General features: G+C 45.7%; 6 protein-coding genes across 6 annotated transcripts; 4 read left to right on the forward strand and 2 right to left on the reverse strand.

Moving 5' to 3' along the window:
- Positions 1-1,304: 1,304 nt before the first annotated feature.
- Positions 1,305-2,351, forward strand: F5Y00DRAFT_252282 (NAD(P)-binding protein; the record flags this gene model as incomplete). The annotated part of the gene is made up of 4 exons (XM_048009923.1): positions 1,305-1,350; positions 1,403-1,650; positions 1,734-2,010; positions 2,086-2,351. 4 exons carry the CDS (start codon positions 1,305-1,307, stop codon positions 2,349-2,351), a joined length of 837 nt encoding a protein of 278 aa, XP_047866530.1.
- A 402-nt stretch (positions 2,352-2,753) lies between these two features.
- On the reverse strand, positions 2,754-3,806 carry F5Y00DRAFT_260474 (Aldo/keto reductase; the record flags this gene model as incomplete). The annotated part of the gene is made up of 1 exon (XM_048011021.1): positions 2,754-3,806. One exon carries the CDS (start codon positions 3,804-3,806, stop codon positions 2,754-2,756), a length of 1,053 nt encoding a protein of 350 aa, XP_047866531.1.
- Positions 3,807-6,996: 3,190 nt separating this feature from the next.
- On the forward strand, positions 6,997-10,280 carry F5Y00DRAFT_268346 (quinon protein alcohol dehydrogenase-like superfamily; the record flags this gene model as incomplete). Its single annotated transcript, XM_048012236.1, has 3 exons — positions 6,997-7,090; positions 7,141-8,681; positions 8,734-10,280. The coding sequence occupies 3 exons, from the start codon at positions 6,997-6,999 to the stop codon at positions 10,261-10,263; spliced, it is 3,165 nt and encodes a 1,054-aa protein (XP_047866532.1). The 3' UTR covers positions 10,264-10,280.
- On the reverse strand, positions 10,281-11,947 carry F5Y00DRAFT_33824 (uncharacterized protein). Its single transcript, XM_048013504.1, has 3 exons — positions 11,432-11,947; positions 11,221-11,381; positions 10,281-11,166 (listed from the first exon to the last, which is right to left on the reverse strand). The coding sequence occupies exons 1-3, from the start codon at positions 11,539-11,541 to the stop codon at positions 10,298-10,300; spliced, it is 1,140 nt and encodes a 379-aa protein (XP_047866533.1). The 5' UTR covers positions 11,542-11,947; the 3' UTR covers positions 10,281-10,297.
- A 10,519-nt stretch (positions 11,948-22,466) lies between these two features.
- On the forward strand, positions 22,467-24,116 carry F5Y00DRAFT_34028 (uncharacterized protein). Its single transcript, XM_048013507.1, has one exon. The coding sequence runs from the start codon at positions 22,939-22,941 to the stop codon at positions 23,998-24,000; it is 1,062 nt and encodes a 353-aa protein (XP_047866534.1). The 5' UTR covers positions 22,467-22,938; the 3' UTR covers positions 24,001-24,116.
- A 1,731-nt stretch (positions 24,117-25,847) lies between these two features.
- F5Y00DRAFT_34032 (uncharacterized protein) lies at positions 25,848-27,276 on the forward strand. Its single transcript, XM_048013508.1, has 2 exons — positions 25,848-26,311; positions 26,448-27,276. Exons 1-2 carry the CDS (start codon positions 26,038-26,040, stop codon positions 27,011-27,013), a joined length of 840 nt encoding a protein of 279 aa, XP_047866535.1. The 5' UTR covers positions 25,848-26,037; the 3' UTR covers positions 27,014-27,276.

The following is a 27,276-nucleotide window of genomic DNA, read 5'->3' on the forward strand; positions in this document are numbered from 1 at the left end:
GGGAGTCAAGCCACGTGCCCCCCGCAGATTGACCTCCTATGTAAGCCATGTGGCGCCGGGGAGCAGGGCACGGTGTTATGTAAACTACGAGGAGTATATTGGCCGGGAACCCTTGTTACCTAGCTGGGTATCTGCTTCGCGTTCGTTGTTGACATCGCACATGCATAAGCTATGGCTAGATAGCTACCGGGGAGCTTCAGCAAGGCGCGGGATGGGGGGCGCGTCGAGATATCAAGAAGTTGACTTGATATCATTATAATAGTTCAAAAGAGATAACTATAAGCCATTGGAAACTTTCGAAACTCCAAAGTCCACGACGGAGAAACCTTTTACCTAGAGTCGACAACGCCAATATTCAACGGTGGCAACACAGACAAGTTTAGTATATGTAAGAGGCTGGCTCACACGATCCTCAACTTGGGGACCTCATGTCAAAGCGGAGATCGACAATCTGCGAATGACCCTCTGCGGCAATGTCGACACCGCATACATATAAACCAGGTTGTCAACTCTGCCAGGGAGTAGAAACGTGGCTGTGGAGACCGTCAGTGGAACCCCTGCCGGCGTAACAACGTTCGGTATCTGCTAGACATTGCCAAGTATAGACGAACCCGATAGGGATCAGTCGGCTATAGGATATAGCATGCCGTGTCGCATTCCGTATCACACGGAAACATGGTATAATACCATTGGCAGTGACATTATTGGGGAAGATTCGGGAAAAAGGCTAATGTGACGAAATCAAACCCGGCGGCAGATATTGCAATAGTAGCTATACTATCATAGCAAACCGCGAGTTATCTATGGTACGCCCCTCAATTTTAAGTCGATGGCTGCTCAATATGGTATATGCCCTCTAGTTCAACCGATTTATACGATGAATTGGCGCAGTTGGTTCGCATGAACCCAATGCGTGGCCATCCCACCTCGCGCTTGGTTGCCCAAGCTTTGTAAGTGGCGCCACTCCAAAGAACTGGTAGCTAGAATCATCGTTGTTTTACCCATCGCTTTGCGCGGGTGTCCCTGGTCGATGTATTCAGGGGTATAACTTTTCGATCTATAGTGTAAGCGTGCTAAAAGCCATAAGCAATACTCCAAGGGGGCAAATTAAGTACGGATGCCTATATCGGAACCATCCACGTGTATATATATCTCTACATCCACCCTCGTCTCACATAGCTCTCTCGCCCTTTTCATCTTCATTATAACATCAGAACCACTCTAAACACTATACCCAACAACAACAACAATCGACTAAACCCCAATACCTACCACACTCAGTTGACCTTAACACACAATCCAATATGGCCGGGCAAGATTTTACAGGAACCGCTTTCGTTACCGGCGGAGGTGAGAACCATCCCTCTGGAATAACCTCCTTCGTGAGTCTAACTTCAGATAGGTAGCGGAATATCAAAGGCGATCTGCGTGGCATTCGCAAGACGCGGGGTACGCGGACTAGTAGTAGCAGACATCAACCTCGAGCTCGCGATCAAGACCGCCGCGGAGAGCAAAGCAGTCGCCATAAATCCCGAGTTCCGCGTAGAAGCATACCAGCTCGACGTAGCGCACCCAGAATCCGTCCAAAACGCCATCGACCGCACGGCGGCCACATTCGGGCGCATCGACTACGTCGTAAACGGAGCTGCTGTACGTTTCTACGACTTAAATGCTACTTACTACCTGGTGTACTTGCGATTCTCGATACTAACAGTTATACGTCCTATATTTAGGTTCTTGGGGAGTACAACGAAGTATCAGAGACGGGCCTCGACACGCTACGGAGAACCTTCGAAGTCAACGTGCAAGGATCATTCCTAGTATTGAAAGCCGCCACGAAAGTCATGGCGTCCCAAAAACCCGTAGTGATCGACGAATCACTCCCGGTGCGGGGTGTCTCCCGTGGGGTTATTGTCAACATTAGCTCGGTAGTTGGCCACATCGGTCTACCGAAAATAGTGCAATGCGTTGCCTCGAAACACGCGGTGATCGGTTTAACCAAGACTGCGGGTAAGTGACCGCCATTGCATTTTCCAGTCCCCATACCGGGGGAATAAAAAACCTGTTTGCTGATTTTCTTCGCAGCTCTCGACAACATTAAACACAACATTCGCGTCAACTGCGTCTCACCGTCATGGGTGGATACCCCCGTGGTGCAGGGCGCCGTTAAGAGTCTTCCGTCGTTAGAAAAGACCATCTCGTCCCACTTACCAATGGGGCGGATGGGGCTCCCGGAGGAGATTGCAGACGTGGTCCTCTTCCTATGCAGCCCGGCTGCGAGTTGGGTCAATGGTACCAACTTCATTGTTGATGGGGCCATGACAGTTGGTCCCTGCAGTCCGGACATGTGATCATCATACTATTAGTGGGCACAGAAGCCAGCCTTAAGGAAAGCCTCGCGGAGTTTAGAGATTTGGTTTATGCGAGGAGAACTTCACCCCTTAATTCTGGTCTTGATTTAGAGAATCAGGGGCAATGTTGGGCACCTATCATGCGGTCAGCCCCTCATATATCAGGCATTCCTTTAGGTAGCTTCATGAATAAAAACAAGAAAAATAACAAGTTCACAAAGATGGTTCCGGGTCTAAATAGTCTAAGGTCCGTGCTTGTAAGACGCTATTGCTAGCGGGATTATCATTTTTAGTCTCGTTCCATTTTGCTTCTACCGAACATTCGGATAAAGATACCCGGCTCGTTGGGTACCTAGGTATGGATCGTCCGTCGTCTATCCCCTATCCCCTATCCCCAAGTTCCTACCTCTCACGACCATACTTCGAGGGCTGAGCAGGTGCATTGTCAAGAATCTTCTCGATCTCCTCCAATACATCCGGTGTTAGCTTATCCACCAACTTAAGAGCTTTGACGTTGTCTTCGATTTGCTCGACTTTTGTGGCGCCGAGAATTACCGTGCTGACATTCGGGTTCTTGAGAGTCCAGGCTAAAGCTAACGAGGCGGTAGTTCCACCAAGACGTTCCGCAATTGCGGTCAGCTTCTTAACCTTCTCAAGCTTCGCCTTACCCTCCTCCGTCTGTAATGACTTGATAGTACCGTCAAAGAAATCTCCGTGTTTGGCGAAACGCGATCCTTCGGGGATACCGTTGTTGTATTTCCCCGTTAATAGGCCAGAAGCGAGCGGAGACCAAATAGTGGTGCCGTACTTGAACTGCTCAAAGAGCGGTGCGTATTCAACTTCGAATCGCTGGCGGTGAAATGCGTTGTATTGGGGCTGCTCGACCACCGGCGCAATGAGATTATATCGCTCTGCGATCTGGATGGCTTCCATGATCTGGGTAGCACTCCACTCTGACGTACCCCAGTAATAAGCTAGGTTAAGGTTTCGGATGACTTGAGTGAAGCCCTCCACGATTTCTCTCATGGGTGTAGCATAATCGGGGCGGTGAGCGAAAACAACGTCAACGTATGGTTGTTGCAGACGTTCGAGGGAAGACTTGAGACCCTCAACAATATGTTTTCGGCTAAGTCCGCGAGTGTTGGGCTCCTTGCGACCGGTACCGAAGAAGATCTTAGTGGTAAGGACATACTCGTCACGAGGCCAGTCAAGTTCTTTCAAAGCGTTACCCATCTCCAGCTCAGACTCTCCCGAAGCATAGGTCTCTGCTGTGTCAAAGGTGTTGATACCGTGGTCCCAGGCGGTCTGAAGGCACTTTTTGACAATCTCGCCCTTCTCAGTACCTCCATAAGTTAACCATCCACCCAAAGACAGCACGCTCACCTTCAGACCCGTTGGGCCGAGATGGCGGAACTGCATGTCCTTGGGATCATATGCGGACCTTACGACTGGCATTGTGGCTATTCTTCTTGAGTACTGTAACTGGTTTCTGGGGATGATGGCTGAGAACCTGTGAAATCTACGAGACATGAGGGGAAGTGGAAATTTATTTGTAGGCATCTTTTTTAAATTATGCAATGGCAAGAACAATTGAATGGGTTAAGATAGCAGTATAATAATAGTCATTCGGCATGGCGTCAGTAAGATACTTATCCCCATTAACCCTCCCGAGGTATCTTACCATAGCTTTTTCTATGCAAGTGTACATTTGCTTAACAATCCATTTTGCTTTTCATAACTCCGATACTTGTATCTCGTTATCTTAGGTACCTATTAATTGACTTCTCCTACTTTATTAAAAACCCTGAAAGCCATGACGCAATTGAGTCTCCACTAAGACTAGCATCAAGTTATTGTCCATGCTACTACGAGAATAGGCAAAAGCCGGTAGCGTCATCACTAGTATGGAAGCTATCAGTCAGTTGCGCCGACCAAGTCTGCTTAGGGCACATGGAAGTGGTTGTAACTTAGGTCCCAATAGCGCCGTGCTTCCAGTTATAAGAGTAACTACCGCAAGTATTATATATTCGAGTTTTTACGTTAATAATGCTACGTTGAGATATTATTTGGATTCGTATGACAGTATCCTAAGTACATGTTCAATGAAATGATTTTTCCAGAGCTGGAAGGGAAGTCGATATGAAATATTCCGGGTTTATAAGCCTAAAATCTACCTAGGTACCTGCCTACCTACCTACGGTCTAAGTACGTTAATAAGCCTCCATCTGCTCCGCATGACAAAAAGAAACCAAAATCTCGTAAATACTCTTAAGTCCGTGTGTAGGTATTAATTAATAACGTCGCATGCAATATGGAGCGAGATTGCGCCGAAAGAGTCATATATTCACTCGACTGACTTCAAAGCAGCACGAGTGTGTATCTTGTAATATACTTTAGGTCTGATATAAAACCTCACCATTGCTTTTTTAATGCCATTGTAGAACTCGTATCCTTCATATCACGTAAGAAGAAACAAAATTGTGGTTAACTACTTAAATTAACTTATTCAATACAATAAAAGCCAAGAGAATATCTTATTCAACGACTTAAGTACTCCAAAGAAGAACCTGGCGGTTTCTAACCGTGAGTCCTTTATCCATTTTGGACTATATATCGCGAATATCTACTTGCTTAAGTGTTCTTCGTAATGTTCCTTCTTATGGTTGAAGGGCGAACTATCATTGGCTACCACGGGCATGGTAAGCACTTTTGCCGCATTATATGGGTCTATTATAGGAGGAGCTCTTTGGCCTTAGTAAAAGGTAAAGCGGCGGAAGTCCTTAAGGTCTGGTTAGAATTAAGGTGAGATCGTGTCCCGATTCGAGCCACGGATCTTCAAAACCACCTCTTATAAATACCTATCTTACAACGTCGACTGCCAACATTGCATTGATGATCCGCCAAGGATGCATGAAACAAGCTTCAACCTAAACAGAGTATGGAGATAGAATACATGTGGTGACACAAACGAAACGATATAGATTCATTCGCCGTACGTTCTGTTACAATGCTACCCCATACCTAGGTACCTTTTGTGCCCAAGGTTTTTCGTATCCTAAATTCTCTAGAAGATGATAGGTCCATATGCTTATCATTGAACAAATAGCTCTATGCAGTCAGTAACGTGAGGTATTTTGTCGAGCAATCAAGTTCCTAAACCCGCATATCTTCCTGTGAATCAATATTTTATTACTTTTGCTGCTTCTTCTTCCATGGCACGTAGTTGAGGTGAAATTGACTACGCTGTCCAGGTATACAAGATTGTGGGACAATAAGGGAGTCCGAAATGCTCCTATACCGAACCCGTAAAATGATCGAAGTAACCATCTTACTTCCTGCCCCATTCATATTTCTCTGAAAGTGCAAGCGAGCCGGCTACTTTTCCTTGAATTCCGCACTATTGCTCGCCGCCAGATTCGCCGCCAACCCCTATACTAGCTAATCGCCCCGACTATAAAGTAGGAGTATGTCTTTTGTCCTTACTACCTGTCAGAATTCTATATAAGGCATCTAGAACAAATAATACCGTTGGCATGTATGGTCGTAGGCTGCCGTAGCTATTTTATAGTTCCGCACGGAGCAACGAAATAGTTTCCGTGCTGTTTGGTTCTATGTCAAGGTATAGTGGGTCAGGGGTATATCTACTATATAAGAGGCGTGAAGCGCCCTCGTAAGAGAATAGAAGGCCAGGCGTTACTAGTTCAATACTATTTATTACTTGGTCTATGTAGACACTCCCTCTGCGTATGACTAACATCAACGGGTATTAATCCTGACATTCTACCTCGTGACACCCATAACCCCTAACATTTAATTGCCTTATAGCAAACAGAGCCTTGTATTTAATCCGTATAATTACTAGTTTAGTATTCCAAGATCCTCTCTTTGAAATGCCTACAGACCGAACGAATTCACCACTGTTATATTATTATCATATAAGCCCACCACGATCCAGTCGTCTCCAGTGACAGCACCGTGAAACCCGCTGCCAGGAGGGACGCAACCATGCGAGTCATGGGCAGTATCTTTTGCTTCAGAATCGAAGCCATCAGGCTTTAGACCCAATTCCCCACCATCATCGTCCGCGGCATTTCCAATTACGCAGATTCACATAAGAGTAACGATGGGCAACATTTTGTGGCGGCTGCTGCTGTTTTCTACGAAGGGCTAATTTCTTATATAGACCCGGAAAATAGTCATACTGTTCTGGAATCTAGATACGTCAACAATAAAGATATTAAATGTCCTATTTTCAAGTAGCTACGCAGATACAAAAATCAAGAGTTCATCATCGAGCAAAGCTACCTAAGTTGCATATTTGCTTTCTCAAATAGTCACCGTTGATCTTCTACACTATTTAAAAGTTGTAACCCTTAAGATAAGAGGTAGATAATAGCGTCGAATCAGATATTTCAAACAGGTACATATATGGTTGACATATCACTTAAGTACATTAGGTAGGTACCTAGGCAAGTTCTATGCAAGTGATCAGCCGATGGCCACCATAATCGGGCACCAAGTGGCTGCTTATCGGGGTCAGTCCTCACCCCTCTTCCGATGCATTCTTCGATTCATTCTAGCAGACCTCAATCACCACGTGTAGTTCTTCGGAACTTATAAACGACACGAGATCTTACCAAATACAATGACGGATCATACTTATCAATCTACTTTCCGCGGGCAAGGAATTCAAAATCAGGGTTCAGGAAATGTGACTGTTGGCAGAGACTTTAGGATTGGTTCGTAGCAAGTATCGACTTCCATGTTTTATCACTAACAAACAGAAAAGAAACTTCAAAAAACAACTGTCTCGCCGATTTATTCTTGACTGACCCCCGCCATGATAAGAAACGCATCGAACAGACAAAAGGCGGCCTGCTACGCGACTCATACTGCTGGGTCCTTAATCACGAGGATTTCTTGCGATGGCGTGACGACGAGGGCGGCCGTTTACTCTGGATTAAGGGTGACCCGGGGAAGGGCAAGACCATGCTCCTCTGCGGCATTATCGACGAGCTGGAGAAACAGACTGCCAACACCGACCAGATCATATCTTTCTTCTTTTTTCAGGCGACAGACACCCGTCTGAACAGTGCAATAGCTGCATTACGCGGTCTTATCTACCTCCTCGTCGACAAACAGCCATCCCTTATTTCACATATACAGGAAAGGTACGACCGCGCAGGAAAGGGGCTATTCGAAGGTGTAAATGCTTGGTTTTCATTGCACGGTATCTTCGAGAGCATACTGCAGGACCCAAAACTTCCAAATACCATATTGGTGGTCGATGCCCTTGATGAATGCGAGACGGGTCTCCCACTACTCCTCGAACTGATTGCTAACTGGCCTGTCCAATCCCGGGTTAAATGGATCATATCTAGTCGTAACAGGCGAGATATCGAAGAGGAGCTAAGCATTACTACATCATATGTCAGGCTATTATGCCTCGAACTTAACGAGTCATCCGTTTCGACAGCTGTCAGTAGCTACATCGAATACAAGGTGGACGAACTATCCAAGAAGAAAAGGTACTGGGGGGGATTACGTGATGAAGTCCTGAGCTACTTACATTCGAATGCGAATGATACCTTTCTTTGGGTGGCCTTGGTGTGTCAAGCGCTTGCAAGTCCCAAAGTCAGGCTTCGCCATACGCTTAGCCGACTGCGCGGGTTCCCACCTGGACTCGATTCTCTCTACAGTCGTATGATGGACCAAATCGCCATGTCTGAAATGTCTGAGGACGTAGAATTATGTCGGCGCGTTCTAGCTGTCATGTCGGTCGTATACCGGCCCCTTGCTTTACAAGAACTAGCATCTCTTATCGAGTCAATCACGGACTCAGCTAACAACCACGAGGCTCTGGAAGAACTCATCAAGCTTTGTGGCTCATTTCTTGTTCTTAAAGAGGGGATTATTTTCTTTGTACACCAGTCCGCAAAGGACTATCTTGTCAAGAATGCGGCCAGCAGGATATTCCCTTTAGGTACAGTTGCCGAACATCATGCTATCAGTCTAAGGTCACTCGAGTCCATATCAGGAGTCCTTCGACGTAATATTTATGACCTAGATGATTGGGGATTGCCCGTAAACCAAGTGAGACCACCACATCCTGACCCATTAGCGGCCGTGCGGTATTCTTGTATCTACTGGGCTATCCACATGGCAGAGTGCCAGTCCGATAATCAGGCACAGCATGGCAACCTTCAAGATAATGGGGCCGTTCACAAATTTATACAAGGACATTACCTTCACTGGCTCGAAGCTCTCAGTATTCTCAAAAGTGTACCGCAAGGGATTTCGGGAATATCAAGATTAAATAGACTACTTCTCGTAGGCATATAATCATGAAACTTGTAGAAAGATAAACTAATTCTCTAAATAGGGAAAAGCCACGAAGCTTGAGGAGCTTATGCATGACGCATACCGGTTTATTCGACATAGCAAACCCGCAATCGAGATTAGTCCGCTCCAGGTATATGCGTCAGCACTTCTTTTTAGCCCTTCGCAAAGTGTAATACGAAAGCTATTTCGGGACGAGAAATACCCATGGATAACTTTAGAACCAGATGTCGAGGTTCAATGGAGCGCGTGCTTAGCAACCTTTGTGGGCCATAGCACGGCAATCGTCTCAGTAGCCTTTTCGTCCGACGGCAACAGGCTGGTGTCGGGTTCCTGGGACAATACGGTAAAGGTATGGGATGTAGAGACAGGCGCGTGCATAATGACCCTTAGAGGTCATCAGCGTAATATCAATTCAGTGGCCTTCTCTCCTGATGGGAGCCGGATAGCATCAGGTTCGAGCGATAATACCGTAAGGATATGGGACTCCACAATGGGAACATGTTTGACAATCCTAAACCATGAACACTGGGTTGCCTCGGTAGCCTTTTCGCCCGACGGGATCAGGCTGGCATCAGGCTCGTGGGATGGACACGTGAAGATATGGGGTTTTGAAACAGGCTCGCCTTTAGCAGCCTTTGAAGGTCACAGCAATTTGATCAACCCGGTATCATTTTCGCCCGACGGATGCAGACTGGCATCAGGCTCGGAGGATGGAACAGTGAAGATTTGGGACGTGGCGACACGCGCATGTTTAAAAACTATCAACAGCGAGGTTTACGTTTACTCGGTAACATTTTCACCCGACGGAACCAGGTTAGCATTTAGTTCGGAAAGTTCTACAGAGATATGGGACACCAGTACGGACGCGTATTTAGAGATCACTATAGGCGACAGGGATAAAAGTTATTCGGTAGCCTTTTCGCCTGACGGGAGCCAGCTAGCAACGGTTTCGGATAACACTACCGTAAAGTTATGGGACGCCACAACGGCTACGTGCTTAGCAACCTTCTATGGCCACAGCGGTCGGATCGATTCATTGGCATTCTCTCCTAACGGTCAGCTAGCATCAGGCTCATCCGATAAGACAATTAAAATATGGGACGTAACAATGAGCGCAGAATCAACCTTTTGGGGAAAACATGACAGTTATATTCACCATTTGGTTATCTCGGACGACGGCGCCTATTTAGCATCGGCTTGTCCGCATACGGCGAAAGTATGGGATACAACAACAGGCAGGTGTCTAGCAAGCTTTACAGAGGAATACCAGACGATTAAGGACATAAAATTCACGCGTGAAGGGGACGGTCTTAATATATCTTTATATTATAACGACTACAAGCAGTTTGTCCCCCTCCCACCGCGCCTTCCTAAAATAGCACCGCGGCCTCCCAATGATTCCAGGCTAGAAGAACCAGATTATGAGGCAGAATGGATTAAATGCGATGGCAAGAATGTCATTTGGCTGCCTTCCGAGTATCGGCCTTACTGTTCAACCATGAGGGCACAGACAATTGTAGTCGGTTGCCGTTCCGGTCGGTTTTGGATGTTAAACTTTTGTTTCCCATAACGTCACAACGCGGTCCCGTATTACCCCTTGCCAACTATCCCACGGGCGTAAGAGGAAAGACTTTATGCCAGAAATACCACAAAAGACTGGTAGCGATGGTGATCGGAATCGCAAACACCCAGTAAATCCAGAACTTGCTCGATACGTTCCACGAGTCGGAGTCGGCTTGGAAGTCGAAGAACGACATGCTAAAAACGGCGGAGAGGAAAGTAGCTGGCAAAAACATCATGGTGACGAAAGCAACTTTCCTCATTGATGCGCCATCTAACTGCGCAGCGCGTCCAATCTGGACCGAAATCCCCGCGTCGTACTGGGCAACAGTATTAAATGCAAGTTGAATCTCGTTCTGTAACCTTTCACGATTAGAGATGGACCGGTGGCGGAGGTTGTTAAGCATATGTTTGCAGAAAAGCAGCTGGCGGTGGACGGCTTCCGAGGCGTCGGTCTGTATCATCGGGGTTGGGAAGTTCTGGCTTAAGAATTCATCGTGCTGTTCCAGAATACCTCCCATGCTTTCAGCAGCAACATTGAGAGACTCGGTTACGTGGATAGCGTGTCGAGCGACATCGTGAAGATGTCTGTAGTCCGGCTGTGGCTTGCCTATCGGCTTCCTCTCCGTCTCTATTGCCCTCACCTGGTTACGAATGGCCCAGACGGCAGAGTCTTGGAGGTCCACCACGTCGCTGGCTAACCGGGCGTAAACCCAAAACGGATCACCGAGACAGTTGGAGTCCGGATTCTGAAGCGAATCCGGTATGCGCTCTACGATCGGAGACCGCGTATCGAAAGCGAGTATGATTGTCTGCTTTGTAGGGGCCAGCCATCGTATAAATATGTTCATTTTATGCCATTGATACTGCATCTTAGCATCCAAATGCTTAACCTCGAAATAAGCCCACGTACCTACAACGAATTAGCATCCAGTGAAATTAAGTATAGTAAAGGCTATGAACATACTGAACCCCGTGATAACCCCATTATGTCTACTTATATCACTTCCAAGATACCCATTCGAGTTTCGGCAGTAATCTGACCACCATATCGGAGGAATAGAGAATGCCTTGGTGAAAGAATCTCGGCACGAGAGACATGCGCGAATCTCGTTGGCACTCGCAAGACTTAAAGCTTGTTAATTATCTCACTCGTCACTCGAGGATCACTTGCTAACATTATACAAATCTGTGATTCTGCGTATATCGCCTGGCAACCATCATTGCTATGGAATTCATTGCTATAAACCCGGCGCTGATGCCAATGGTTATTCGCTGCGAGATACATATGTAAGCGAGGCCTCACCTGTCAGATGTGATGGCGTACCTGAATTCCACTGAAGTACGGAGATAGCAGAGCACCCCCGACAGCTGACTTGAGACATTATAATAACGTCGAAACGCTAATAAGAGCAGCTAGGAATTCCAAAGTCAACTCAAACAGTCGTCCTAAAGTTTACGAGATATAAAGTAGATATAAAACGCGAAGCAAGGCTGAACAGGCCAAATGAAGTGGGCTTTTTACAGTTTCCAGCTTCCGCCACGATGCTCCAGTGACAAGCCATAAAAAACGCCTTCGGTCCGGGTTGGCATAAAGATGCATGATAGGCGAACCACGTATTAATCAAAACTCGTACGTAGTGAGGTTACCAATCGAGAAGCTCATAGAAAGGATAACTACCTAAGGTACCACATAAACGATGCTTTTATATTTCGCGGAAATGATTTGCTTAATCAATTTTAACCACAATGAAGTTATGGGCGCGCTTCGTTATAAGGGTAAATCGGCATTGAATGTAAGTGGTACATATAGCTGGATCTTATCAAGTTATGCGAATATTACAGGTCATAAATGCTGCTGCAACAATTCCTTGTGGTCACGGCGGCTATGTTATTCCTAGATATGCAGAAGCGGTATTGAATAATTCAGATTAAGCACGTCTTACATAACCCCATACCGCCGCTTCGATCGATTCTCATCAGTTGAACCCGGACTTCAGTCTTCAATAATTATACTCTCCTTACTATAACCCAGAAGCCACGCATCGAACCAAGCTTTCTCGTTGTTCAGTTTGCGCTAGCGACTCAAGATAGCCCTACGACCCCGTGTAAACCCGACACGAGCTTCATGCTAGGGGTACCTTCTCCCCGATAACCCCTGATTCGAAAACTTAGAATTGATTCAGGTTAAAGGAATTAATAACGTATATAACTTGGCTCATAACAATTCACATATTATTCCTTTGGGTTTATATTTGTCTGATAAACTTACAAGATTATAGTGCTAGTTAATTATTTGTTGATGGTTGATATTACCTGACTACTAGCGTAACGTACATTGTAACAACCACATCAGTAGTAGATACCAAATCAATTCAATACAGCCCTGGCAAGACTTGGGGTCAACATGTAGATATTACCTATATCACCTATACACTTAGTAAATCAAACCTTTCTTACTGCCCGGTCAAAAGCCTTGATATAATAGAAGAGTATCCAGGTACTCGTCTGCTAAACTACAAAGCCATCAATACTCTAGTAACTCCAAGTTGTTTCTAGTTTATCATCATCAACTCTTGTTAGCATGTTATGATCACGGAGGACAGAAGCTCGCTCTAATCTTCATAGCAGAGGTTGAGGGTGGTTTATGTAGTAAGGGGCGCAAGACACGACATTTGAAACTGGGCTGGGCTTGTAGTACTATAACCTTCTATATATCCCTTTAACACTATCACGATGTTATGAAGCTAAAAATGCCCTCTAAAGAAAATGATTCGAGCTGTTAGCGTGCCCCTTTGAGGTCTACGAGCGCCCAATGAACTATTGTTTCATCTAACCACCCAGGCTTATTGCTAGTTTCCATGTCCAGGACACCGTTGAAGGTAACAACTATCCAGTACCGGTACAAATTCAAGAGACGCATATCACGAGGTGTACCAAGAAGACATACAACCAGCTTTATCGTTCTGCAAGGAACTCTAATTTAAACTATGGAAGCCTGTGGCTAAAATCGTAACAACGCCAAAATCCCACCTTCAAGGATCCAGTCTGAGATTCATAGGTTTGGTTAATAATATCAGTATCACTTTCCTTAAGCGGCTCCTACTTTAAATAGAATAGACCTCAGGCTATCAATCCTCGTGAGCACATCGGTGTTGAATTTAAATATGAACTAGGACTACTAGGTATTACAAGTTGAGGGGGAAGAAAGACAGAAAAATACTATCAGTAGCATTTTCATAACCAGAATTAACGAAAGGTAATTCGAAGTAGCGAGAGTCACTAGTTATATCACCACGGGGAACATAGGTTTAACCACGTCGACACCATTGATATATGAATAGAGACTCCTCTTGATAGGTGTCTTAGGGGTTCTAGGTTAAACTTCCAAAGATTTGATCTGGTAAGACATCGCCTAAGTTTACCTAAAAGCGCACTTAGTTTATAATTATGAAATGAAAAAGTATATAGGATTGTTATTCTACCCAAATAACCGGGCATTAGGTTAAGAGCTACTTTACACATACGCTTACACATCGTCACGGATACTTATAACTTTCCTTCAATCTCCCAAAGTGGCTTTCCCCATGGGATAAGGTTTGTAAAGAAAATTTTCTAGACCGGGGTTTTATTATTTACTTTGAAGTTTTGTTTAACTATCATATACTACATATAAGCGTCCTGGACAATTTAGACTAAGAGTAGAAGTATCTACCAAGTTGGAGCGCGACGCTTAGGTACACATCGCAAGAATACTACGCTCATCGACTCATTGATAGACTCTCATAATAAGGTCGTTTAAATTCACCTTTTCAAAATGGAAAGTTAATATATCTACCACCTATAAGAGCAGCCCTGTCTCACCATGAAATCTAAACGAGAATTGAACAAAGAGCGCTTAAATAAGGCCGCCAAACCTTAACAAATGACACTTCTGAATCTTGAACTATCCGACTAGTCTTGAACTATTCGATTGATGGCTCGTGCACCACTTAAGAGACTAACAATTACGAGACATGAACTAATGTAGCGACACATGAAATATCATCTCTCTAAACCTTGAACATTGGCGAGGCTCATCATAAGACAGCTAAGTTTAGTGGTGAGATGCCGAACCATGTTGAAGAGCGCGTCAGCCCTAGCAACAATAAAAATCCTCCCATAGACGCGTCATACCTATCAGACAGACCGTCCCGTTTCAGCTTTGGTTGACCTGGGAGGCTTAAATCCGTAATGAGCAATCCATGAGCAGTGGCCATATTTAGATAGCTTCAAGGCAGACGCCGAGAATCTGAATCACACGATTTACTTTCCACGTCTTCATACACTAGCATTCGACCATCTACCTTGATACATACCTACATGTACATACATAATATCAAATACGTACCTAACCCCCTGAGGTCCGTGGCGGTGGTGGCTCGGTCTACCACCCCCGGATATTACAATACGGTCCTGCAATCAACGCGCACGAGCCCGAAAAAAGCCGTGCAAAACCGAACGCTCGCAAAAGGAACGAATTGCAACACGAGATCGAACTGAAAAACTTCGCCTTCGCCCGAAGACCACGCGTCGACAAAGAGCCGGAAATGCAAACCCTGATTAACCCCACAGGCAAGCGAAGCTGGTGAATACGTAGTAGTAATTTGCATATGATTTATTACTTTTTCCCGCCATGATAATGTGTAGGTAGGTACTATGTATTATTAGAACCCTTTCCGCCGCTCGTTCTTCACCCGGCTTTTCTCTCGCCCATGGCATGTGGTTGGTGGATTGGCTTGGGTATCATTGCATCATGGATTCGCTGGCCTTGGACTCCGGGGGAGGGAAACCCGTTCCAACAACGCGGACGTCCCCCTCTTTCTATCGGGATCTCTGTGGCGAGAGATCGATTGCTATTTAAAAAAAAAAAGGTGAAAGGCAAAAAGAAAAAAAAAATACAAGTCAAGAAAAGGATGAATCTAACGTCAGGAATCACAAAGGGAGCCTCCTCAACGTCATAGGACCTTAAGCCTTACGGCTAGTGGCTGATTTCTTACTAACTTGGGACTGAGCAGGCCGAAAGGAATAACGCGTGAGTGGTATGTATGAGCGCATAATACGCTTGGTAGGGCGCAAAACCCACAGGGGATCAACCCGCCGCGTCCGATATGTATGTGCGTCAGCAAAGCTCTAACGAACTTGGGATCGTTCGTACGTTAGTAATAAATTAGATGCTAATGTTAAGCCATTCCAAGGTATATACATGCACATGTCGCGGTAGCGAGCATATCCTTGAATTATTTGCGACGTCAAAGTGTACAGCCTACAATGGGATTCTGAACCAATTCCACATGGTTAAAGTTCCTAGCTCCTTATTTTTCCTTAGTTAAGGGTCCTGTTGTGTCGTATCTAAAGTTAGGATATCTCATACGAAGTAAGGGAGGGTCGATGCGAGATTTCCTGGCACGAAAATCGGATACATCGACCGCTAGAAAGCAACTGTAGCTGTGTAGCAACAATTGCTCAATGATGCGGTGTGGTAGGGGTCACTGCTTCTTCATGGCTTGGATGGAATATTGGGGATCGTGAATAATTCAGCCCGTTGTGCGGAGTTGCCTTGTCTTGGCCTCGGGGGGCGCGTCGCCGCAAGGGTGCTGATCGCGAGGCGAGGTTTTGCTACAACACTAATGCAAGCTCTTTACAGTTGTAACCAGTAGCTTTATTCCGGAACTGATTGTGAGTATGACAAGAAGAGATTTATGTGGTAAACAAGTTTATGTTGGCCTTTACCGTCGGTCCACTTTAGCTCACGATGTCGTACTGAATTGCTGGCCATATTAATAAATTCTTCGTGCCTACCGTCCCATGGTAATCTTCCGCAAAGGCGGTTAGTTTTTTCGGTGATACGACCAGTTGTAATCTAGTTTATGTTGGGTTAGAAAAATAGGGAAGAAAAGAAAGCCATATCGACTACCTCGATGCATTGTCTCGTGTAAATGATCCGCCAGAGCGGCCGACCCTGGAAGTGTACCTACCACCCATCTGGATTTAGGAATGGGGTACGAACAAGGACCTGTCTTGCCTATCCATTCCAATATCGACGATGCATGTACTAATCTAGGACTCCTGTGGGTGTCAGATTTGGGTAGGTGGCGATGGGACTGGTGACTCAGTGGGGGAGCGAGAATTTGGTGATGGACACATCAGCCAGATCAACAGTGACAGAGGCCATGTTAGGGCCGGAGAGACGGGCAAATAATGCGACGGCTTCCACATGAAAAGTGTTGGATAGGCGCCGTGCTAGGCGCCTCCCTTTCCCCAAGGGATGAATCATTGTGAGCTTGGTGGATCGTGGCGGGACAAACGATTTTGTATGGACGCTAGCATCTTGAATTGCAGGGAGGAATCTCTGGACATGGGAAGACCGTGGGTTATGCAGCGTGGGTTGTGGGCTCCGTTTGGGTAGGCTGGTGGCTGCGTTCCCTCCCCGACTGTGAGAGAATCTCTCAAATGGGTGGTTTGGATGCTGCAGGTCTGCAGAAGCCAGGGTTTCCGCAATACGACATATGTCTTAGATGCGGAGACTTGATCGTGAGGGGTTGCGAAGGCTTCCACTTATATTCCGAAGGCTGTTCACACCGCTAGAATGGGCACTCATCTAGCGCTGCATTCAACTACTCCTCGGTTACCCTATCAAACTATGTCATATCAACCTGTCCCGTTGACGTTGCCCGATGGCTCGAGCTAAGCAACCCAACCCCCCGAGGCTGAGTAACAGCGTTACTGGATGATGTAGGTATTTGAGAGTAATGTATGTACTTATGAGATTATCGACCGAGGCTTCCAACGCTCGGTCGGCATACGTAAGATGTTTCTTTGATGACTGTTCCGATATTAAATGTAAGCTTCTCATTCCGTTTGATGCCAGGGAGACGAGAGGCACGTGGATGAGATTTATTAAGTACGTACTAATAAGCACGACTTGACTGCCTGAAGTGAATCTCACATCCCGGGATAGCTACTAAGTTGGGATGAATGGAACATGTTACAGATACAATCCCTATGTACCTGTAGCGTTTCCGAAACTAACGTGTAGAATTGAGTTGAGTTGATAATAGAAATAACCGGGGCTATGGACCCTGCTGCCCTGCTGTTGTTGTCAAAGTAGAGCCATTTGCTCTTAGGTATTGGATACGGAGCTTAGCTTTGTGATTTCGTTTTCTTACACAGTAAACTGTAATGCTTCGCGTCTTACAAGTCATTAGATTGAGACCGACGGAGCAGTAACCACAGTTCATAATGCGTAAATACTCGCGTGGGCACGTTGGGGCACGGTCAGGACGGGCCTTTTCCACGCGACCAAAGCCACGGAACCCCTAGACATGCGGATAGCCCGTTGACCCGCATGCTTTTCGGACCTGTTAGCGGCTACTAATGCAGAGACAGACTCGTGCGAAGAAGAGAAAAAAATTTCTTCGGCAGGAGAAGCAAAAGAGGGGTTACGAAAAAAAAAAAATCGAATAAACTAGTAAATCTTGAGAACTTTCTGATATTCCATCGTTGTCTGTGGAGTACTGCAAAGCAACGTTTAGCCTTCGCTCCATACATACATACATACCTACACTAACAACCCATGCCCACATTGTAGGAGGGGATCTGTTGAGCCGATGGCCGGTTGCGCTCGTGGGGGGCTTGGAATACATAATACCGTTTCTATGTACATACTGGAAACGTATGATGCTGATTCGATAGGCCATCCTATGTAAGCTGGTAAGTAGGATAAAGGGATCTCGAGCTTAAGCAAGTCAACCTAACAGCCAGACAGTCCATACATAGGTATGATGCTTCACAACCATTTGAAGGGCTGCAGTAATTCTGCGGAGATTCGTGATACGTGCGTACAATACAAATGTGGCACAGGGCCGTTTTGTGTCCTAAGGCGTCTGATAATCTGATTCGATCGCCTAGCCAGCCCAAGTGGATGGAGTAAGGGTCCATAGGGGATATTCATAGTATCAAATCCACATCCGAAGTCTCGCCAGGTGCTGGGTAAGTGATCGGCTTTGAAGACGGGTTGTTGACGTCTTATTCTCTACGTAATTGGTTAGATCGATAACCGAGATAGTGAGTAACTCAAGTCCTTCCATTACCTCATTAGCGAGGCTGGGCCATGAACGTTGAAACGGTAGGTATTGCCCATTTCTGATAGCAAGCTGCATTAGGTCGTCTTGATCATCCAAGAATATCCATCATTTCTGCATGTGTCAAGTATGCTGGTATGTAGTAGGTAGGATGATTTATGCGGCGGTGACGTATACATTATACATGAAGAATTGTGCTGATCAGCAGTTCTGGATTTCTTGGATGCTTGAATAGTAATTGCGATTGAAATTTCATTACTAATTGCGATTCTCTTTGGTGAAGCAACCAAGCAACTCAGTGATATGTAGGCTTGCTACTGCAACGATCAGATGTTTAGTGGATATTACTGCTTGAGAACTGCGAGCCGAGGCCGATGCGATGCTTCAGTTTTGAAAAATCCCTCAGAACTTCCAAGTTTTCTTGATATTACCAATTTAACTTTTTTTTTCCAAGAAATTTTAGGGGGTTAGCGCAGAAGGACCGAGAGAGGGGGTGTGTTTATGTACCTAGGTAGTGTAGGTACATAGAGGTGTATCGCGGAAATCCATTGCTTCTTATGAATCCTATAACTCTGATAGGCTAGTTCATTATGGGTCGTCACGCCCTTTTGGAAATTATCGGGTTGGTACCTGCCCTACGGAGGGTACATACCTCTTCTACATAGCATACCCATCTATGTACATACCTCAGCACGATGCCCGATTCGATTCAAGATTACCCCAGATATTAAGGGTATCTGCATGTTCTTTGGCTTCTAATAATGCTAGGTATCTGATTTTTTCTGAAGAATTATTAGTTGAGAAATTTGTCATTTGTTTGTGTAATCTATATTCTCAAATTGTATTCGCCAACCATCGAGATATCGAATACCTGGGTGGGTATACAAGCTTTCTACAGTCTCGTGGCGGCTCATTTGTTATGGACCTTACGTGTGTAGGTGAGTATCTACCATTGAGGTATGCATGACTTCCGAAGATCCGCATCTGTGGGATTTATATTGTGCCGCCCCGAGCAAGGGGCCCATTGGACATGAGCACATACGGGAGAGGAACCGTTGTCTAATATGCTGTACATACACCCTGGGACCCTTGATCTTCCATGTTTCTTAAATGGGCCTCAACACGTGTGTGGCTTCGTTCATTAGTTGACGCGTTGACTTACATGGATTGGTGTTATGGGCGCATATTAGAAACTGTCAATCTTTTGGTCTTTGGTGAGTCTGGCTGACCGGATTGTCCTGACACTTCACTCAGATGCGACAGCATATAGCTAGTGGTGATGGAGGTTTCATCCACGCTTAAGAGCCCGACCAAGTAGTCTGCTAAGCAGCATGCCCCGTCCTTCCATTGGGACACACAACTCGAACTGCTGCATTGAGAAATGTCAATACCGCAGAGAACCGAAGACGCTATTTCTGTTCCACCGCTTGTACGGGAACAGCAGGACCGAGGACGGTACAGCTCAGCATCATACATGCGAGGGCAATAATCCCGTTTTGACTAGATAACAAACTGACCTTTTATCCAGATGGGGTGATGTAACGCATATCGAAACAAAGGAGGAGATGATAGTTCCGAAATGAGCAAAGGTCGAGCTAGTCGGGGTCCCGGATGGATATTGATTAAAAAGACGCCGCCCAGAAAAAAAAGAATAATAATACTTTCCGCATTCAGAGTCTGATATTCCCCAACATCCGTTTAGGTCACGCGTCTTACTTGACAAGTCTCGACTCTCTCCACGTGTAAAAGAAAAGCATGAAGCTAACGCTTACTTACCTCGGTTAGCTATTTTCATTTAATTCCTCTACAGTATCGAGAGAAGATACTTATCATAAGACACCGGTAGTTTTAACTTGAAGCAGCTTGCACAGTTAAGACACAAAGGAAAAAAAAAGTACGTCTTGTGGGAGTAAATGGTTTGCGTACCTATATCGATCCATACATCTGCCAAAAATATATATTAACAATGACTGAACCCAACGTGGTGTACAAACTAGCTAATACCGGCGAACTAAGACAGGAGTGGCTAGCTGTAATTGTTAATGTTTAACGGTTGGATTGGATAATGGAAACACATACTATTTTACTTAGTATCAGTTTGCTAAGGCGTAACTAAAATAGGTAGGACCCTGATCTTCAATGGTAAACTTCGGCGTTACACTAGTTGGAAATAAAGGCAAAGGCTTGAGCATAATCGGTGGGTTGTCAAAAAAGGGTTCGAAACCCAATATAGAAGGGTCCTGAAAAAGAACAAGCTGTTACATAGAAAATAAAGGATACATAGGTAGGTATCTAAGTGCCGTGAAATCTTCGATTAGATTTGAGAGGTTATCTTTCACGGTGATGTTATACTTCTCATTAGATGGATAGATGGATGATAGCTTTGAATTTTTTATTTATTTATTATTATTTTTTTTTTTTTAGAAGAGGAGTCTAAAAATGCTGGGATATAATCCGCAGAGGCATGTATCATAGGTAGCGTATTTATTGATGGAATCGGTACATTTTACCCAGCATATTTCTTTTACGGACACCCCATTTACCAGTTACCAGAGTTCCTGCCGGGACAACATCTCCAGGTACTAAAGTACTTGGGTACACTTTCTATGTACTAGTAGCAGTTGCCTGAACTGTGTTAGATTTTAGATGCTGGATCCACCTGAAGAACCTGGACCACCGCTTCTTGCTGCTAGCTCGATTCAGTCTGTACCCAATCGCTGTAACGTAGACGACCCCCTTGTTTCCACTATTCTTTCAGTGGCCAACTCGCCTCTTTTTTTTTTTTTTTCTACGCCTGCGCGCTGGCCGCTCCCAGTTTTTTCTACAGAGGTAGGTACACTAGGGTAATAAGTTTAAGTTTAGTGGGCTGGAAACAGTAGGGGGACGCTACAAGCAGACAAGGTACCGGGCGGCGCTAGCGGTCAAAGAACGTCTGGTCCCACTTAGTCTTTGCGGAGACTTGGTTGGTTGATTGTTTTTTTTTTTCTCTCTAAACTGGAGACATTGGAAGTTGCCATGGGGTTTCTTGAGTTTGTGTGAGAACTTGGTCTAGTGTGTGTGTGGGCTTTACCTTGACCAAATTTTTTTTTTCTTACACTAGGCCGTGCTCCGTCAACATCATCACCTTTCTCTAATTCCCCATCCTTCCCCAATCCTTTCAACCTCCCAAACACTTCCGCCTCAAACCCACCACTTTGCCGCTTCTACCTCCGTCTCCCTCTTTTTCTTCTTTCCTTTTCTCTTACACCTTGCAATTCCGCCGCTTGCCAATATACTCGACTTGAACCGAATTTTCGAATTTTCGATTCTCGGAGCTGTCGACGTCAGGATTCAGGTTGTTACGACACATAGGAACCCTAAGAAAAAGAGAGAGGCACAACGAAGTTGCACTTCGTCGTGCAGGAGAAGGTACTCGAGCTGGAAAGCAACATTTCGGTCTTATTTGGATTTTATTCGCCGGTCTAAAGAGCATTTCTCGCCCATCCTCTGCGCTCTGCGGACAAAAGTGAACCAAAGTTACAATCGCGACGACCAATTCTTGCATTTCAACACGAACACCACTACCGACTCGATATAGCTCGACTGGACTCGCATATCACTCTTTCGCGAACAGCCTAGTTACCGAATCTTGGAAGCGTTCTCACCACCATCAACATCCTTCGCATTAGGTAAGTTAAATCAATCTTCTAGAATACTGTACTATCACTGTTATTCAAATCATTTACGATCCCTTTAAATTGCTGTCACCTTTCATCACGACTACGCTTCGAACATTTTCTGGATGCCGATACATGTCCGAGCACCTGGATTGTCATGCACTTCACGATTTTAACTTTCTGGTCACGTCTCCAGTCTTGAAACGATACAAACTCATTCGCGATCGGACTTGAATCTTGAATGAAAGTTTGAAAAAGAATCTGTGCCATTGCTCCATTGCCCTCGATTTACTTTCAATAGCACGTCTCTTTTTCCCTGTTTCAATCCTTCTAGACAATTCAACAATTCACCTCTCGGCGCGCTCTCCAACCTAAAATTTTAACAAAACACGCCCAAAGAGCGATTGTGTTTATTTAAATCGATTCATTGTCCCAGAAAAATAATCGTTTTGTCAATCCACTAATACGAATAACCACAGATTTAAGAGGTCTTCACTGAACCTTTTATACCCTCGACGGCTTGCGCGTATTTCCTACTCAAATACAACTTGACACTAATTTCGTCTATCCTAATCGCTGCCATCGCCCTAGCTCGGCAGACAGCGTGATTACTCACTTTTCCAAACACATTATTTCCTATTGGGACGAGTCTCTTTAGCCGGTTCTCGATTCAACCTATAGTTCGATCTGTCGAGATAGAGACAACCGCTTCATGGCTTGCGAATCTCAATAGGGTTCTCAACCACCTTTTCCTGTATATTCTCTTATCTCTTCGGCCTTGGATATCGCAGCCAGTTGTCTCGTGGTCTTCCCACCCAACTGAACTATCCACGTGCTTGAAGCAGAAACCCTCCAGCAAAGGTCGATCCTAGATTTTTGACGGAGTCTTTCCACACAGCCGTCATCATGCCGGGCGGTGTCTGCGCGGTTCTCGATTACGAGACCGAACTCATGGCGGAATATGTGGCTGAAATGACAGTGCGAGTCATTCTCCCTAAATCATCAGTTTCTGGCGCGTTCCGGAAGTTCGTGAATCAGATACTGACTTCTACACGACTCCCGAGCACCACCATCCTCCTCGGAATGAATTACTTGGCTAAGAGGGTCAACATGCTTAACCAGTCTGGTTCATTCAATCCGAATGAGGGCCAGATGTGGAAAATGCTGACTATTTCTCTTCTCCTCGGTAGTAAGTTCCTCGACGACAATACCTTCCAGAATCGATCATGGTCCGACGTTAGTGGCATTGCGGTGTCGGAGCTCAACACTATGGAAAACGAGTGGTTGAAGCATATTGGCTGGTCATTGTATGTCAATCTTGATCGGAGCGAGGACTACAATGCGTGGCTCAAGAGTTGGAAGGAATGGGAAGAGAACAAGAAGTTCCACCAGCAACAGAAACAACAACAACAACAGCAGCAACAGTCACACATCGCTATGCGCGAGAGGTTGGCACCAATTGTTACTGCTATTCATTCAGAGCCAGTACGACAACATGCTCTTTCCCTACAGGGCTGGGGACACGAGGAGATTGTCGAGCACGAACGTTTCAACATAAATGTAAACGTAAATGTCAGGCTCGTCCATGCCGGGACCACCGATTACCGATGCCGAGAGGGGTCTTGGCAAGGCTCATATTGTAATCCTTGGTCACAACCTCAGGCTCCTTTGACTCCTCCAGATTCTGGTTACGGAACCCCCGAGTATCTCAACTCGGCTGCTTCTCTGAATTCCTCTTATAATGACTGGTTCTCTCAGGCCGTCAATGGAGGCTACAACCGACACTACAAGCCACACTACAAGGCGCCTGGCCCGCCTGACCACAACGAATACAGATCCCGTAGCGGTTCCCATTTCCCTCAACATTACTGTTCCCAATATGGCTCTGGTCCGTGGGACCCGAGCTTTCCTGAATGCTGTACCCAGTGTCGGGCTCAACGCCATGCCACAGCGGCTGTTTACGCGTAACAGCACAGTTATACCCAGTCGGTGATGGGTTAGGGCCGATTTTACGATGACACGTCGTATTGTATTATCGATGCCAGTTTGGATGAGGCTGACTTGTGCTCAGCCGAGGTTTTATGATATGGGGAATACTTGCACTAATGTCTACTCTGGCATCGTTCTACATAAATTTGTTACTCAGATACCCTCGGAGTTTCCTATACACTGGCGTAAGGTTTTCATCCCTGGTATGGGATGGTTTGGGTAAAGGAGGTCGCCGAATCGATTTTAACTTTCTCATTCGAGTCGATATCCATTCGCTCGTACCGTCGCGAAAACATTCGATTCCGTCGGTTCCTCGAATCCCGGCCCAGAATCCCTATATTCAGTGGGCGTCTCCTTCGCCTCAATACGTGTTACTCCTTTTTTTCCTTTTTTCGACATTGAATTTTTTTTACGACGTCTCCGCATCAATAATTATAGCGGCGTTAATTGGTTTTGGTTTGTTGGGATGGCCCGGTATTCCTGTTCTCACTTGCAATAGATTATCGCATGTTACCTTCGGGTTCGCATTTCTATACCGGCGGCGGCAAAAGTCAAGGTTCTATTTTTGGCGTTCTAAAATAAAGAGATGGACTATCTAGCCAGCCTCATCGTCCTATCGCTCACCTCTATACCTTGAGTCTTATTCGGGACGATAGATCTCGCTTCGTCGGTAACCCTTTTCTGCGCCCTGTGGACGAGGCTGACTATCCGTTCGCCTCGGCCAGTCTAAGTCGATACTTGACGCTCTCGCCAGGGTAGGGTTGGGTTTCCTGTTCCTTTGTCTATGGTTACTCACGATTCTTACGTTAAATTCACACGAATATCTGCTCGAGGCTGGCACAACTGATTAGCCCGGGTTCTTTTTGAGCAGTCCTGTGGATATCTCGGATACTCCAGGGGGTATTTCCCACAGTCTATGTTCCTACTGTACAGTTCATAGACTGGAATATGTCTTTCAATATGTTTGAGGGCTCATAGGATACGTTTTTTTTTTGGGTTCTTTTTTTTCTCGGGTTGAAATAAAGAAAATGGGCACTGGTCCAGCTGTAGGACGCAGCATTGGGAGTGGATAAAAAATTGGGCTGCACTATTTGTTTTCTACTCCGTGTGAATCATATCGGAGCGACTACCCAGCAGCCTTCGCGAGATGTGGATGTCTTCGCCTTTGTCCTAATCAGCTTAGTACTGAGTGGCAATCCTGGCACCTGACACGCCTCGATGTCTACGTCACTTGGCCAGGTGATTGGAGGGGATCGTGTATTAGACTTCCTACTGGGTTGGTTCTAATACTCGTTGGTTTTCCTTCACTACTACTGTTCTTGCCCCTTTTGAGTGGGGTATTTCGATTGAATTCTTTTCATGATTACCATGACTGGAGCCTAGGTGAAAGGCCAAGTAAAGGGGTACGGATCGAGGGTTTGGGGTCTGAAGGAGGTTGTTAGCGATGCTTCGCACATATAGCCGTATGGTATGGTTTGGCTGTCTTGAAGTTTGCATGGCTATAGGCGTCCTCGATACAGACAACGAGGTGCTATGGTTGACAGCCCATCGAGGCTTTTTTCGACTTATTGTTACGTACAATTGATAAACCTAGACTAAAAATATTAAACTGCAAACTTCACGAATATGTGTCTTTTGTGATGTCGGATATATTGACCCGTCAAATAGTTAATTGAGTTAGATACTGTTTAACTGGAAGATTGAATTTCGTATATACCTTAGGTACTTACCTCATAAGCAAGATTTAATGTAGATGATTTAAATAATTTAGGCGTGTTGGAACTTCTGACAGTGCATCACTTATCGATAAAGACTCGTAACAAGATCCTAACGTCAATATTCTGTGATCTTCGACTTGAGACTGGGAAATGAATCTTCAAAATGAATCTTTAAGGATTCGGGTATAACTTAGGCAATCAAATAAAATACTTGATGAGCTTTCTAAAAGATACATGATACTTCTTGATTCTCATTTGCGCATTTACACGCCAAAACACCTACTGAATAACAAGTGGAATGGCCTCCCGTTTCGTGTCAGGCGGCACTATCGCCGGCGACGACGGTGAACCGCAGCAGCCCGCATCCGTGACACCTTCAAGCAAGGTGCAGGAGGCCCCGGAAACACAAAAATGGGACAAGGAAACCATGAAGAGAAACGCCGAATGGGAAGCCGTGCAACGCGACCTCGAAGCTGACCGCCGGAGACGCGAAGAGGCGCGTAGGGCACAGGTCGAGGGGGGTCCCGGTGGGGAAAATAAGACCTTGTATGATATTTTGCAGGCGAATAAAGGTACGATTTTATTTTATCTGGTACTTTTATTCTTTTTTCTATTTCATATCTTTCTCGAGCTCCTATGACGGCATTGTATTGTATAAGTGAGAGAAGGAAAAAGCTAAAATAAGGGCGAGATGCCCCGGGATGTTAGCGGCTAAGCAGGCGGCATTCGAGGAGAAGACTCGTATCAGCAATCAGTTCCGTGCGCTGGACGACGACGAGATCGATTTTCTGGAAAGCATGCGTGACGAGCGGCGCGTTGAGGAGGAAAGGGTTAAGCGTGAGACGGAGGAGAGGTTGGCTAGCTTCCGACAGGCACAGAAGGCTACCTCCGGGACCGCTGCCCCTGCCGGGGATTCTGGAGATGGAGATGGAGATGTCGTGCATGAAGGTATCGGCGATGATGTCGGGACATGGACTGGCGGGGCAAAGAAGCGAAAGAGGCCGGATAAGGAGGTAAAGACCATTGTTAAAGGTGTGAAGAGGAGAGCTAGTGGGTCGGAAAAGGAAGTTGAACGAGCGGCCGCACCGGATACGAGGCTGGAAGGGTCGAAGGAGAAGAAGGAAGCAAAGCCTATACCGAATACCATGGCAACCTCCGACCTGAAGTCTTCGAAACCCATAGAGGAGAAAACAGTGCAGGAGGAGCCAAAACCAAAACCAAAACCGAAGCTTGGCCTGGTGGATTATGGCTCTGACGAAGATGACGATGATTAATACACCCCAGCTAAAGCTTCATAATGGCTATTCGCTTACCGCCGCTATAATTTCCTACGGCTCTTGCCTCAACATAGGTTAAGGCCTAATATGAACTGGGGGCTGGGGATGTCTACCGGGATATGTGTACGATAGGTGAACTGAGCGTCTGCCATGGGAACCAACGAACAAATCAGAGATACTGATAATTGAAGCTCACGACTACGTTGGTAATACATACCAACAGACAATGTCACATGTACAATGTACGAATAATTGGCTGA

Source organism: Daldinia vernicosa, assembly GCF_022497035.1.
Source record: "Daldinia vernicosa strain CBS 139.73 unplaced genomic scaffold F5Y00scaffold_14, whole genome shotgun sequence".
NCBI classification, from domain to species: Eukaryota; Fungi; Ascomycota; class Sordariomycetes; order Xylariales; family Hypoxylaceae; genus Daldinia; species Daldinia vernicosa.

What these genes read in the sequence shown, in the direction of transcription:
- F5Y00DRAFT_33824 (XM_048013504.1), bottom strand. Translation starts at nt 11,541, where the DNA reads ATGTATCTCGCAGCGAATAACCATTGGCATCAGCGCCGGGTTTATAGC. An exon ending in GAATCACAGATTTGTATAAT is followed by an intron (nt 11,382 to 11,431) that starts GTTAGCAAGTGA and finishes ACAAGCTTTAAG; the next exon opens with TCTTGCGAGTGCCAACGAGA. An exon ending in TGGGGTTATCACGGGGTTCA is followed by an intron (nt 11,167 to 11,220) that starts GTATGTTCATAG and finishes AATTCGTTGTAG; the next exon opens with GTACGTGGGCTTATTTCGAG.
- F5Y00DRAFT_34028 (XM_048013507.1), top strand. Translation starts at nt 22,939, where the DNA reads ATGCCGGGCGGTGTCTGCGCGGTTCTCGATTACGAGACCGAACTCATG.
- F5Y00DRAFT_34032 (XM_048013508.1), top strand. Translation starts at nt 26,038, where the DNA reads ATGGCCTCCCGTTTCGTGTCAGGCGGCACTATCGCCGGCGACGACGGT. An exon ending in TATTTTGCAGGCGAATAAAG is followed by an intron (nt 26,312 to 26,447) that starts GTACGATTTTAT and finishes CCGGGATGTTAG; the next exon opens with CGGCTAAGCAGGCGGCATTC.